Here is a 14,334-nt window from a genome sequence, read left to right as displayed (position 1 = left end):
CATTGTTTTACTGGAGCCTGCCATCCAGTCTTTTCTAGCTCTGTTACTTTCTGTATATAATAACTTGCAAACATAAAAAAATCAACATATTTCATTACAAAAACTGTACAAGTGTCACAACCAAACTCTGTAGTGTTCCTTTTTTAACCCATCATCATCACTCAAAAGATATATGCATGAAGTTAATCCATGCCTTGCTCCTCAGCAAAGTAGCAGGGTCACTTTCATTGAGGTCCAAACAGTTGTACATACTCACTTTCATTTTGCTTTCCATTTGACTATCAGGAACAAAAAGAAGAAGCTCCATATAAGCTATGAGTCACAGGTAGGCATAGCTTACACAAGGCATAAGACTCTCTACTCCCTCCTGTGCCAACACTTGTCGGATATCACTTTTATATGGCTGGAACAGGGATGAGTTACAGGCTCTCCCCTGCAGCTACACTAATAGCAGATAGGTGGATTCAGGCAAGCTAAATTTTAGTCGCTTGCAAGCTACTTTGAAAAATACATGGACTAAAATTGACCTTAGTTGAATCCGCCTATCTGCTATTAGTGTAGCTTTGAGGGTTTTTTTAGGGCAGCACAGCAGGTTCTCTTTACCTCCCTAAATGACAGCTTCTCTGTTTGGTTTGAGCAAAAAAATGCCAGGTACTTCTGGGTAGGAGAAAACCTGTAACTCATCCCTGTTCCAGCCATACAAAAGTGATATATACATTGTTCATAAAGACAAAAAACTGAATTTGTTCCTCATGCTATAAGAATTACAGTTTGTTGAAGGCAGAAAAATAAAGTCTTTGGAGGAGCCTCTGTAGTATTTACCTGTTATATATTTTTAATTTGTGGGTCTTATCCCAAGGAAAAAAAAAACATTAAATTATATTTTCTATTCTTTTCACAGGCTATTACAGGAAAGGCAATAGACAACCATTTGCTAGCTCTTAGAGAATTAGCACATGAACACTGCAAGGAACTACCTGAGATCTTTACAGATGATATGTTTTTGATAAGTAATCGATTCATTCTCTCCACCAGTCAGGTAGGTGTTCCGTGCTCCCTTCCTGCAAGTATTCTGAATTTGCTTGTGTCTCAGTCAAGCCCCAGAGGGCTGGTGTGCACTGATTTTCTGAGGCTGGGCACCAAAGGTCGAAGAGAGCGGGACCTTGGTCACTCAGAGGCAACAGTGAGGGCCCTCTGCAAGGGTTTGGGCTTCCACTGTCGTCTCCTGCGTCTTTGACTTTGGAGCAATCTTTAAAAAACAAACTATACTAGGTCATCCATATCAGTAAAACCATTATAAACTATACAGCATTTTCAATTTACATTGGTCATGCACTGCTAAGTATGCTGTAGGGGGACACAATCTGATTGCCTACTTGTGGGATAGTGGTGCTTCCAGCATGAATAGTCTAAAACATAACTGGTTCTGTGGAGCTTAGAGTATCTCTAACCAAACTTTTCTAAGTTTTGGATTTATTACGAAATACACATTGTACCTAAAACCTCTATCAGTCACCTCTTCCTGTCTGTATCCTATTAGGGAGACTTCCTTTAGCTTCTTATCCTAGACATATAGCGGAAAGGGAGAGAAAATATCATCAAAGAGAAGCAGTTACCAAAACAGCTGTCACAGCAGGTTTATTTACCCTCACCAGCAGGGCCATCTTTAATAATGATTGGACCCTGGCCAAACATTTTCTTGGGCCCTACCAAATCCACTTGTCAACTATTTTCAGGCAGTGTAGGCTCAAGGGGCAGCTGCTTTAGGCCCCACAACAATGACTGGGCCCGGGGCAGCTGCCCCTTTTGCCCTGCCTTAAAGACAGCCCTGCTCACCACTAGTTCCTGTGATAACCTTAAAATCTTGGATTTCCACTCACTTTCTGTGCCACTGACAATGATCACTAGGTGAAACAGAGGATGAAGATGCATACAAATTAAATGTTTTTTATATGCTTGCTCATACTGAATGATTGTAAACAAAATAACTCTTTAAAATATTTATAGAATATTTTGTCCTTTATTATACCAAAAAAAAAACAACATTTAAAGGGTAACAGCACTTTCATGGGGAAAAAAAATAGCAAATACAGAAAAATAATAGAGCGAATACAATTGCGATACAAGTCATACTGTAATTGAAAGTTATTAAAAACTACCTCTCCTTTGCAATCTGCAGCAGCTGTAATTTTCTATTAATGCATTGCAATATGGCTATATGGAGTTGTTCTGTACACAGAATGTGTGCTGACCACTCCCCAGAAACATAAATTTCCTGCTTCAGTAATTGCCTCCCCAATTTTCCCGGAAGTCTGCTTAAGAAACAAGTCAGATTTCAGGCATCCCCTTCAAAAAAAATGTCATTTTTGGTGAGATATTTCCAACAGGAACGCGTCTAAAGGGATGCAGGCCCATCAGATTTCCTCAATAGTGCCCTGCAGCTGCCAGAGCTAACTGATAATTATGAAACCCCTCCCATCAGACCAATTTAGCAAACAGGCACAGGCAAACACACATGGATTTCTTCAAAATAAGGGTACTTTCACACTGGGGCGGTGCCGGCGTTAGCGGTAAAGCACTGCTAGTTTTAGCGGCGCTGTTATAGCTGCGCTTTTTGGCCGCTAGAGGTGCAATTTTAACCCCCGCTAGCAGCCGAAGAAAGGGTTAAAAGTGCCCATGTTGCGGCGCTGCCAAAACACTTTTCAGGCACTTTGGCAACGCTGTCCATTCCTTTTAGGGCATTTTGGGCGCACCACCCCAAAGATGCTGCCTGCAGGACTTTTTTCCCATCCTGCAAATGCCAGTCTGGGGTGGCTTGAGAGGCGCTTTACAGGTGCTATTTTTAGCGCTAAAATACCTGAAAAGTGCCCCAGTGGTAGGAATCTGCCCACCCCTTAGTTGAACTGCTTTTTGATGTCCCAAATGTTTCTCACCCCTGTGTCCCTCAATGAATTAATTTCCTACACAATAGGAGAGATTTACTAAAACTGGTGCACACACAATTTGGTGCAGTATGTATTGAAAATATAGTTCACCCCCACAACCAAAAGAAATAAAACAATTCATAGAGATTATACATAATGGACCATGGAGCATTGGTTATCAGAAGAGTACATTGGTTAACAAGCACACTTTACAAAGTCTAATTATACACACATTGCATACAATGCCAACATTATATTCATTTACTCTTTTCTTGTTGAATGTTAAAAATAAATGTATCATGGTCAGTACAAAAGGGTAAGGCGCACTTAAATTACAAAATGATGCAGTTTCCTGAATAAAGTTTGATGCCATTTATAGGCAACTGATGTAACTATGAGAACAGAAGCTGTTTATAAACCAATTACAAAAGCTCCCTTATTAAAGAGTGCTAACAGTACATAAGTCTCAGTACATCATTCCAGTCAACTGGTCAAATCATAACCATTTACTACACCACAACAGCTTGGATATGATCATATGTTTTTGTGTATCATAAGTCGTTATTACAATAGAGGATACTTTGCTAAAGCCAGATATATGTTATCATGCCAGTCGTGCCAGTTTGTCTTTAAAGTTGTTAAAACCACAAGACTACTAAAGCCGTAAAGTAGTCCCATTAGTAAATGTGATTCATCTCTTCAAGTGAGTGTACACAAAACTTCATTTACTTTGCAGAATATATTACAAATTATAGGTGAATTTACCACAAAATAAGAAAATGATTTGCTGTATACAGATAAATGTGAATACTGTAAATTGCTTTTCTCTTTCACAACTTAAAGAGGAGCTCCAGTCTGAATACTGTAGCTGTTCACTTTTAATATAAGGACACTTACCTGTCCAGGGATCCCTTACATTCCCTTACCTCCTGTTTTGCAGTCCCCCGCCTGCACTGTCCACTCCTCTTTCACCCTCTTTCGGGCCCCCTTTTAGCAAACCATGTGATATGGGTGTACCCATGTGGGCATACTTCTGAGTTGGGTTGTGTGCATCCACAGACACGCACAGCAACAGTAAGGACACCCAAACTCTCGCCTCACAGGAGTTTGACTGACAGTAGTCAATGGCTCCCGCTGGTCTCAGATTTTAGTTTGAGACTCATGAGAGAGAAGAGCAGTGCTGGATTGTTGAGAGTAGTCACGTAAGTGTTTAGGAGTTGAGGGGGGGGGGGTGGATTAGAATAGGTAGTGGGGAGTATTTTACCTTAATGCAGAGAAAAATATAGATTTTGTATAATTATGTATACAGTAATACATTAGGAATGACTACACAAACTAATTTACAAGGTGCAAACAAGTACCCCTCCAAGAAAAAAAAATACACTCTGGGACTTTAACTAAACCAGTGGGATCTAGGAGTTGTAAATTATATATTAGAATTCTAGGTGTATTACATCTGACCTTGTATGGCCGTAATGTGTTCTGAAACTTCCCATCCTTCTAGCCCCCTATTAAACCACAAAGATGTCCAAAGAACCTAAAAGTTACAAAGGGGGAAAAAATCTGGGATTAAGGTAAAGTTCTATCTGGGAAAGCTAAAAGGAGGAAAGAGCTCACAGAAGTGAGAGCTTAGTCTGGACGGTGCAAAAAATAATTCAGAATGGCCGTGAGGCTTAATCAGTGAAAAACTAAAGTAAAGTTTCTTAGTTTTACCTGGAAAAAGCTATATAAAGTTGCAATAAATTTTTATTCTTTGTTGGTATAAAAAAGGCTAATTTAGTTAACAATTATAACATTGTAACAGCAGAAACCAAGTCATATGGTCTCTTTTCCTAACATGTTACTGTTGCTACTGATATTACAAGCATATGTCAATAGTTTTTTACCCCAGCCTTTAAAAGCCATTTTCTATTTCAAAAGTGATCGAAGATGTTAAACACTACTGAACAATCAGCTCTTTAGTAAGATTGTTTTGTGCTAATGATAATTACTGCTTTGAAGGATTGACACCAGATTGGCAACCTCTGTATGTTTGTGCTAACCTTTGGATATTTTTCAATGATTTTCCAGGTTCCTACCACAATGGAAATGTTTTGCTGCTATGGCCCAGTGGTCCCAGATGGCTATGGTGCCTGCTATAATCCCCAACCTGAACACATCCTTTTCTGTATCTCAAGTTTCAGAGACTGTAAAGAGACTTCATCCACTATGTTTGCCAAAGCTTTGGAAGAAAGCCTAACTGATATGGAGGACCTTTGTCTAAAGTACAACTCTAAGCCACAAACACCAGCAAAAGAAAGAAAATCAGAGTCTAAGAATGGGCATGGAACCTAGCTGACTTTAAATTATTTATGTATTCATCTATAGTAGATATATTTTGTTAAACAGGTAAATAAGAATAAAGGAAAGAAAAGTCAAAATAAAGTGACACTGCATTTTAAAATAAATCTTTAAAATTATACATCTTCAAACAGTGTTTCACGTGATGTAGTCAGTGATTCTACACTGTAATCAGTAGTTCTAACACCCCTTTCACACCAGGGCGTTTTGCAGGCGCTATAGCGTTAGAAATAGCGCCTGCAATCGGCCCTAAAGAAGCTGCACCATTGTTTGTAGTGTGAAAGCCCAGAGGGCTTTCACACTACAGCGGTGCGCTGGCAGGACGTCAGAAAAAAGTCCTGCCAGCAGCTTCTTTGGAGCGGCGAAGGAGCGGTGTGTTTACCGCTCCTCCACCGCTGCTCCCCATTGAAATCAATGGGGCAGCGCTGTAATGCCGCCGGGAAAACGCCGATATTGAGGCGTATTACCGGCGGCTTTAACCCTTTCGCGGCCGCTAGCGGGGGGTAAAAGCGCCCCCCTAGCGGCCAAAATGCGCCGCAAATCCGGTGGTAAAACGCCGCTAAAAATAGCGCTGTTTTACCACCGACGCAAAGGGCGGTGTGGTGTAAAAAGGAGTCTTAAGGAAGAAGTTTTTGTTAAACTTAATGCATTCTCTACATTAAGGTACAAAAAAAAACCTTCTATGTACAGATCCCCTCTTAGCCCTCCTTATACTTACCCAAGCCTGATGTCAATCCAGTGCTGTTGCATAAGAACAGAATCCCTGCTCTCTCTCTCCCTCCTCACTGGCTCAGAAGCAGCAGCTATAGGACATTTCTGCGGCAATATCTTGAATTATAATAATAATTATCAAGCCTCATCTCTACTACTATATCACTACAGCAGCAGGAGCCATTGGCTCTATCTGCTGCCAATCACAGGGAGCAGAGGGGAGCTTAGCTGCACTATGTGTGTCAATAGAAATAGAGAGTGGCTTGGGTTAATCTCCAACACTCGAGCTTGTGGGCTACATCCAAATTAACAAGCAAAGAAGAGCAAAAAAAAAAGGCAGCACTCAGAATGTGGTTGGTAATAATGCTAAAATCTGAACAATACAAAAGAAACATCAACATTTATTTGGCTGTGTGCTTAATAAATTTGCATTAATAAAAAGGTATTCAGAGTGGCATGAAACCCGCCTGCTGAGAGACATGCACAAAGAACATCAAATTTAGCTTGCTACCACATGTTATTCCTAGACTACTAGATGAGGACCAGCACATTAACTAGAGCGATAACATATAAATAAAAATCTTTAAAAATAAAGTATAAAAAACCCTCCAAATTATTTACAAATAGACAAATTATATTTAAATCTAGTCAAATAAAATGGGGGTAATCTTTTGAACTTAGAATGGGCTATCTTTTACATTGAATACATATGTGTTGGAGAAAGTGTTTCATTATTATCAGCTTTGAATTGACTTTTTATTGAAAAAATTGAGTTTACCTGATAAGCCATATTAGACAGGGCATTTATTTAAAAAGGCTGCAATTTGTGTGTGTGTGTGTGTGTGTGTGTGTGTGTATATACTGTATATGATGCACTTTACAAAAATAATATATATTATCCACCAAGAGAATTTCAAATGCATTAACCTATGTTTCTTCAGAGTTACTGAGTGCAATAAAAAAATGCATCGATTCATTCGTAATTTAAAAATATATATTTTTTGTAACTCATGTATACAATTGTCTATTCAGAGTAAAATATTGTACCAAACTAGAATCTTGTGTAATTAGTATGTAAATAATGTAGTTCTTGATTAACATTGCTAAGGTCTCATTAGTAGAAGCATGCAGCAATTATGCCGTAATAAGCACTACCTAAATGGAGATTTCCGAACGTAAATTAAATTAGACTGAATTCAGTGAGTCAAGACCTTGTGTATGTAAACTAATATTAGATTTTGCTTAATACAACATAACTTATATGTGTTTTTGTCTGCAACCAGTCTGGTTTTAAGCATGTTATGTCGTGGTAAAAAAACAAACATACAAAAAAACAAAAACACAACAATAACCATCAGATAGTAGGAGAAACACATTGCCAGTTTCAAAGTGGAAATTATCAGTCTCTCTCGATTACAGATTAAACTTATCTTGAAAATGTTCACCATCATGTACCAAATAATGCTCAATTTCATAAAAAGGCAATAGCAGTAATGTATAATGATGTATAAAGACATAACCTTTCTAGATAAATATATAATTCCATAGCTTAGCATGGAACATACTATACCTAATAAGGCATTCACTCCTCTATGCTGAGCCTCTATGTCTGAAAACTTCCAGAAATGTTAAGCGCTAATGCTGCGTACACACAATCGGACTTTCCGCTGACTAAAGTCCGTCGGACAATTCGATCGTGTATGGGCTCCAGCGGACTTTTTCTTCCCAAAAGTCCAGCGGACCTAGAAATAAGACTGGTTTCAAATTTGTCCGCCAGACTCGGCTTTTAGTGGACATTCCGTTCGTCTGTGTGCTAGTTCGACGGACTAAAGCTGACGCTAGGGCAGCTATTGGCTACTGGCTATGAACTTCCTTATTCTACATCATCATGGTCGAATCCATTGGACTTTTGGAGGGATCGTCTGTGGCCAAGTCCGTTCATTTGAAAGTCCGGCGGACCTCAGCTGCAAAGTCCGTTGGATTGTCCGCCGGACCAAGTCCATTGAAAGGTCCGGTCATGTGTACGTGGCACTATAGACACTGAAGGGAGATCAGTTTATAGGTGGATATTCTTGCCAGCCAATCAATTGTTCATTTAAAGAGAGGTTGGCTTAGGTCTCTTAAACAGTAATTCATCACCAAATCCAGTTGTATTGAGTATGTCATGTCTGTGGGTAGCTTGTTATGAACAGAAGAACAGCAATGATAAATTTAGTTCTAGGATGAACTGTGTAGCAGAAAAACAAGCTATTCACATCAGGTTTTGAACTACTATAACCTAAGGGTCTGCTTGCAGAATGAGGGGTGTGCATGTTTTCTTAAATATTAGTCTACTGCAAGTGTTAGCCTCCATTTACGCAGTAATCATATACAATGCAGCTTGTTAAAAATTAAGTATGAAAATTATTCAATGCAATTGTTATATAAAATTTGTATTTTACAAGTCACTTAGCAAAGTCAAGACATGCGCAGAAGCAATTGATCTTTCTTGCTTCTTAAATCCATAAGATTAATAATACAATTAATGGAAAAAAAAAATTCTGCTATGAACTTATAGTAAATATATTGTATCAGTTTGTAGAATAATTCAGAAATCAGTGTGTCCATAAAACTAACATCTGACCAACTGCACACCTATTTGTCATGGACAACAGATCTCATGTTGCTCTTGGTAAAGTTGCAACATTAACTGGTTGGGTATAGAGTCAACCTCAGTTTTGCATGCTGTTAAACATAAATAAAGTTGATTTGTTGATTTTTATGGACACGGTGACTCCTGAGGCAGAATGGTCCAATGTCTTTGGTTCAGAGCAAAAGTGATTTTTCTTTATGCACATTACTGGCAAGTGCTGAGTAGTGGCTGCTTATGTACCACTGCTGTGATTTGGAGACCATCCAAAGACAGACTGTCTATTTATTTCCCACAATGTCTGATCTTGTTTGCAATAAGACTTCAGTGCCAAACCTGTAAGTAATAATAATGATCCAGCCTCAAACAAAGCTATGCATAATGAAATATAGAGATGTTTGTAAGTGTGTATATTTTGTAATAATTTATACCATGTAGCTCTAAGGAACTATATATATATATATATATATATATATATTAGTATATTCATTTATTTTCTATTTTTCAAGCATGTGATATTAAAGAAAGAGAAAACTACCAATGTCTCCTTATGAGCAGAGTAATTGACATTTAAAGATCTAAAAAAATGACAGTTATCGCCACAAACATATAAATATTTTTCCAATGGGCGTGCTATTTTTTGTGAACATTCCTCCACATAATATATAGTTCAATTTACATATATGCAATTTTCCTAAACTCAGCCAAGAATTCAGATTTAAACTCCTGCAGGAATTGAGCTCCAGCATATCAGTGTGTTGGTACTGTTGTGCATTTGGTGATTTGTTACCAAAGTCGCCCATGCAGCAGTTAGGTGTCCTTTTGCATAGGATTGAGATGAAGGTGTTTGCGAGGATTCAATACCAGTTAAGAATTTCAAAAGAATAAAAACTGGCATATCTAATAACAAGTAACAGACTGTAAAGTTTTCTATTAGCCAGGCTGGTAAATCTTATTCTAAATATAAAAGGCATAAATAAGGGTACAGCCAGCCTTGTGTCATTACCATCATACATCCTCCCCATTTGTGCTGGTGACCATTGTCGGGATCTTCCTCACTTTGGAGACAGTCACTCATTTTCTGCTCTCTGCAGGACAGGAAACTGATGGGATATCTTCCAAATGGGACACAATGGGACACAGTTTAAACTATCTTCTACTGAATTCAAAATTAAATTTAAAAAAGTTCAAGCTTTAGAACGTAGTTAAAGAAAAAAAAATGTATTTGCATGGTAGTATGGAAAATTGTTTTTTTGTCACATAATACACAGTTCATTTTCAAATGTTTAAGTATAAAAGTTAAATATGAAAGCTGTTAACCATTTTACAAATTAAAAAAATGCAAAGAGCAATCACACGCTGGGACTACAATTAACCAAATGTCAGACTTATGTGTAGTTACATTAATGAAATCAAAGATTGTGGAAATTGTTGTCATAGGTTCTTGTACAATATTATTAAATTAAATCCCAGTAGGAATTATCCAGTAAGGCAGTGGGGAAAAAAAAAAACCTATTAACATTTACATTTCATCAATTTTGAGCAGTCAGTATAGTAAAAGATGATTGTATTTTATGGCCTACTGCCCACAGTGACTTACTGTATAAAACAGACAATATCTTCTTGGTTGCTTCATATATGAGAGCGAGGGTGGGTATTGGCTTATTTTTAAAAGGTTAAAAGGGAGCTTTGGGGGCCTCATTCATAAACAACATGGCTGTGTAAAATTACACTTTCTGTTCATGTCCAGAAGCTTATAAAGGAGTGTAATAAAAGTAAATTTGAGTATATTATATGCACCTTTGATAGAACATTTTTCCCTAGAAAAAGGGTCCACAGTGTAGTGTTCTTTTCCAATGCTGCTTGAATTGGAGAAAGCACCTGTCTTACTTTGCCCTAACATATTTTATGTTGTTATAATTGTATGTGCTCTGCGTATATCTGTTTTCTAGTAAAGTCTAGTTTCCGATGAAAAAAAATTAACTATTGTAGAGATTATTTTTATCAATGCAAGAATTATTTAATTACAAACATAATGCTGATCCATTTCAAACTGCTAAGTGAACAGTGTTCTTTTATTTTTATAATGTGGAATATATAATTGCCTGTGTGTGAATAGTTTATTAAGTTTATCTTAAAAAAAACTCTATACTTAGATGGTAATAGAAGAAAAATAAAATTACACATGGTTTATTATCTTGTAGCTCGATTATTTAAGTCGGAAACAATGCTACACAGTACTGGATTTCTCAGATGTGTTATAAAGGTCATCAAAAGAGAGGAAAGGTGCTACTACCCCAAGTTATCCAAAAATCCTTCTGAGCCGGATGAGCAGTCGCACAGTTAGCAACATGATTAGCAGAAGAAGATAATCCGCAACTCCCTACATGCTCTTAACCCTTTCGCTGCCAGACCCTGTGCTCCATTTTGTACACTCAGGTGGCCAGACCATTTTTGTAATTTTTCCTTTGCATTTTTATCTTTCACTTGTAGCTTTCAGAATTTGTGAAAGACCCCCAAACCATATATTTTATGAAAGCACATGATCAGTAGAATAAAAATTGTGCGCAAATTTTTATCAAACCAATGTGTTTTCAAAAAATACACTAAAACCATTATTAGCAGATAAAAACACAACTAATTTGACAAAATTCTTGCTAAATCCCTACTAAATATAAAAGCTTATTCTGTATGGAGTTAATAAATAACAAATATTTGTACATTTTAAATTGTGCCTTTTTGCAAAATGGTGAAAATGGAAGGTACCCAAAAATTTCTCTAAAAATATGGATGTTTTTATTTTTCACTAAGAGCTTTCAGAATTTTAAAATACCCCTCAAACTAGACATTTTCTAAAAGCACACGACCTGTAGAATGAAAAAAAAGTGCTACTGATTTTTTGGGCCTCGCAATAATTGCACAAATGTTGCGCAAATGTTCTTCATATTGCTATTTTCACAAAAAATACACTAAAATCATTAATATTGCTCAACACTATAAACACAACGTAACTTACACAATTCCTGCTAAATTAGTACTAAAGCATCGTTCACATGTGGCATACTAAAATGTATGCCCATTAGTGGGCCATGTTTATCCACCCACACAGGGACGCACAGGTGTTCCGTGCATCCCCATGCAAGAAATCCCATTTATGTAATTTGGGATGCAACGGCTGCATAGGCATATCTGCTGTTCCCAATCTGACATCCGTGTGGGTACATGACTCCAAACGCAGTCAATGTAAGCTCAGGGACAGGCATGCGGACCTACATGGATGTAAAATTGAGAGCAATGGCTCTATTCGTGCAGGTGCTACATCCCAAATGACATTAATGGGACTGTCTGCAGAGAGATGCATGGAAAATCCTTGTAAAAGTATACTGTGTATGCACTTTGTAAACCCCTTTCACACAAGCAGACCGACTGGGTCTGCCTGTCCGTTTTTCAGGAGGGCCCAATCGGACCACCCATTGTTCTCTATGGAGAGGCTGATGTAAATGGACATGTGTCCGTTTACACCCACCTGCATCCGATCAAGTCCAGTCTGCTAAAAACAGACAGATGGGGATTCCATTCCCCATCCATCTAGCAGATCAGATCTGATCCGATGGTATCTGATGGAACTGGACAGGCGGTCCATTTCCATCTGACTGTCCCATAGAGAATAACGAACTGTGCCCATGTCCACTCTGCATCAGCGCAGGGGACATGGACCTGTCATCCGCCTGCTCAGTGGGGATCAGCAGACAGATCCCCCCCGCTGAGCAGGCAGATCTGCTTGACAGAGTCGGCTCCATGTGAAAGGGGTCTTACCAGGAGCGGCCGGTCCATTAGAGGAGCTAGGGAACCGCCCTCCTGCAGGGCTAATGACGTATGTATGAGTTTTTTTTTCAAGCCACAACCTGAGGCTCTAATTGGCTTGAAAAAGGTTGGGCTCGGGGAGCAGAGCATTGCACCCAGAACCCACCCACTTGTGACAATAGCAAATCAATATTCGCTATCGTCTTCTGGCTTCTCCTTCAGGCCAATCAGGAGGGATCAGGTTAACCAAGAGGAGAAGCTCTGTTTACATTGTGATGGCTGTGATTGGACACAGCCGTCAGGTGATCGGGAGGGCCAATCACAGCGCCCATATCCCCACATCTCTGCTCAGCTGGATCCTGTGATCATTCTGATCACAGGATTGAGCCGTAGCTCGCCTCGTGGCCGTGCTGCGATCATTCGCTCTGAGGGACATTCCTGAATGTCCACTCAGAATGAGGAAAGGATCACCCAGCCGTTTATGTGAAGTGGCTGGGTAGGAAGTGGTTAAAGCAGGGTTAGGTTATAAAAAAAATATCCCCACTTTGCACACTGCACTTAACTCTTGAACTTCCGTACCTCTACACAGGATGGGAACCTCTGTGGTGCAATCCGCTCCCATTGATATGGAAGACAAACCACTGGCAGAAGGAGTGCTGACAACATTTCCCTTGCTGCTAGAAACCGCGCCACCTATAACAGGTATACGCTATCAACAGGCTGCTTGTTATATTTCCGTCACTCTTGGCGTCAACTTATGTCTTTATATAACTCCACTGGGATGTAGTCATACTCCAATGTGTTAAGACCCACTGTTAACTGTGTGTGTGCCAATTACTTGCGATACATCCCTTTAGTAACTTCAGTCCAGGCAAGGACAATATTTTAATACTTTACTTGGTGAAAGTGCAGAAGGAGACATTTCACGGTCCAACGGGCAAGACATGATACTTCCCTACTCTCAACTATAAACACAGGCTAAGTGATGCCTGGCATATCTGCTAAGATGTAGTCCATCAATTACAGTCCTTCAGAGGCATTTCTTCAGCACTGGTGTCTTCAGGGTGAACCAAGTAAAAAGTCTGTTTTGCGGGCCATGACTAATGACATTTTCATACTCCAATGGGTCTCTTTGTCCGTCTTCAACCCTTATGGGTCTCACAACCTACAGTTACATTAGAACTTCTTGGCTTCTCTCTCTGTCTTGCGTCCCTCGCCTACAGGGCAATGACACCACAGTCTCCAGACAGACTCAGTCTCCCTTGTGCCATGAACAGACACTGCACTGCCCAGACCTCCGGTCAATTGCCTGGGAAAACTCTGATCCTCTCCTCCTTCTATATGCAGAGTGGGGGATTTCACACAGCTATGAGAGAATGAGAGAAAGAGAGAGAGAGAAGGCACGGGAGCACAGTCTGCTCACCTAGCAGCAAAACAGCATTGAAGGAAGAGAAGGGGAGTGGGCACAGAGCACACAGGCTGCTCCTTCAGCTAGTGGGGAGCACTCAGCTACATAGGTAATGCAAATGTCACCAAGAACACCTGATTTATTTGTAGAGAGCTAGGAATTTAGGGGAAGAGGGGATTTTTTTTCAAAATTTAACAAGCATCTTCCCCATCAATCACAACACCAATTAGCCACAACAACTCACCCCATCAGACAGAGCACCTGCCCCATCAATCATTCATAATGCCCCCCCCCCATATATCACAGTGACCCTCACCCATCAGTCACAGCCCTATCATGCAACAGCTGTCTCTTTGCATTATGAATCACAGCCCCACCTCTACCAATCGTAAGACTCTGTTCACACTAATGGAAAGTCAGATGCGACTTGAGTCGCACAGAATCGCATGACAATTGAAATCACGTTGTTTTCAATGGCGCTAGTTCACATCACTGCAATTCTGCATGGCACGATATTT

At 39.4% G+C, this 14,334-nt stretch overlaps 1 protein-coding gene across 1 annotated transcript in view; it reads left to right on the top strand.

Moving 5' to 3' along the window:
• CHAT (choline O-acetyltransferase) overlaps positions 1–9,057 on the top strand; it is a 184,239-nt gene extending 175,182 nt beyond the window's left edge. The window contains exons 14-15 of the mRNA XM_077454885.1: positions 902–1,039; positions 4,995–9,057. Of these exons, the coding sequence (XP_077311011.1) occupies positions 902–1,039; positions 4,995–5,258 (402 nt within the window). The 3' untranslated portion in view covers positions 5,259–9,057. The remainder of the gene's footprint in view (positions 1–901; positions 1,040–4,994) is intronic.
• The last annotated feature ends 5,277 nt before the right edge of the window (positions 9,058–14,334 follow it).

This window comes from Lithobates pipiens, unplaced genomic scaffold (assembly GCF_037356315.1).
Source record: "Lithobates pipiens isolate NorthernLeopardFrog02 unplaced genomic scaffold, aLitPip1_a1.2 Scaffold_25, whole genome shotgun sequence".
In the NCBI taxonomy this organism is placed as follows: domain Eukaryota; kingdom Metazoa; phylum Chordata; class Amphibia; order Anura; family Ranidae; genus Lithobates; species Lithobates pipiens.
This window is presented reverse-complemented; position numbering and strand designations above follow the sequence as displayed.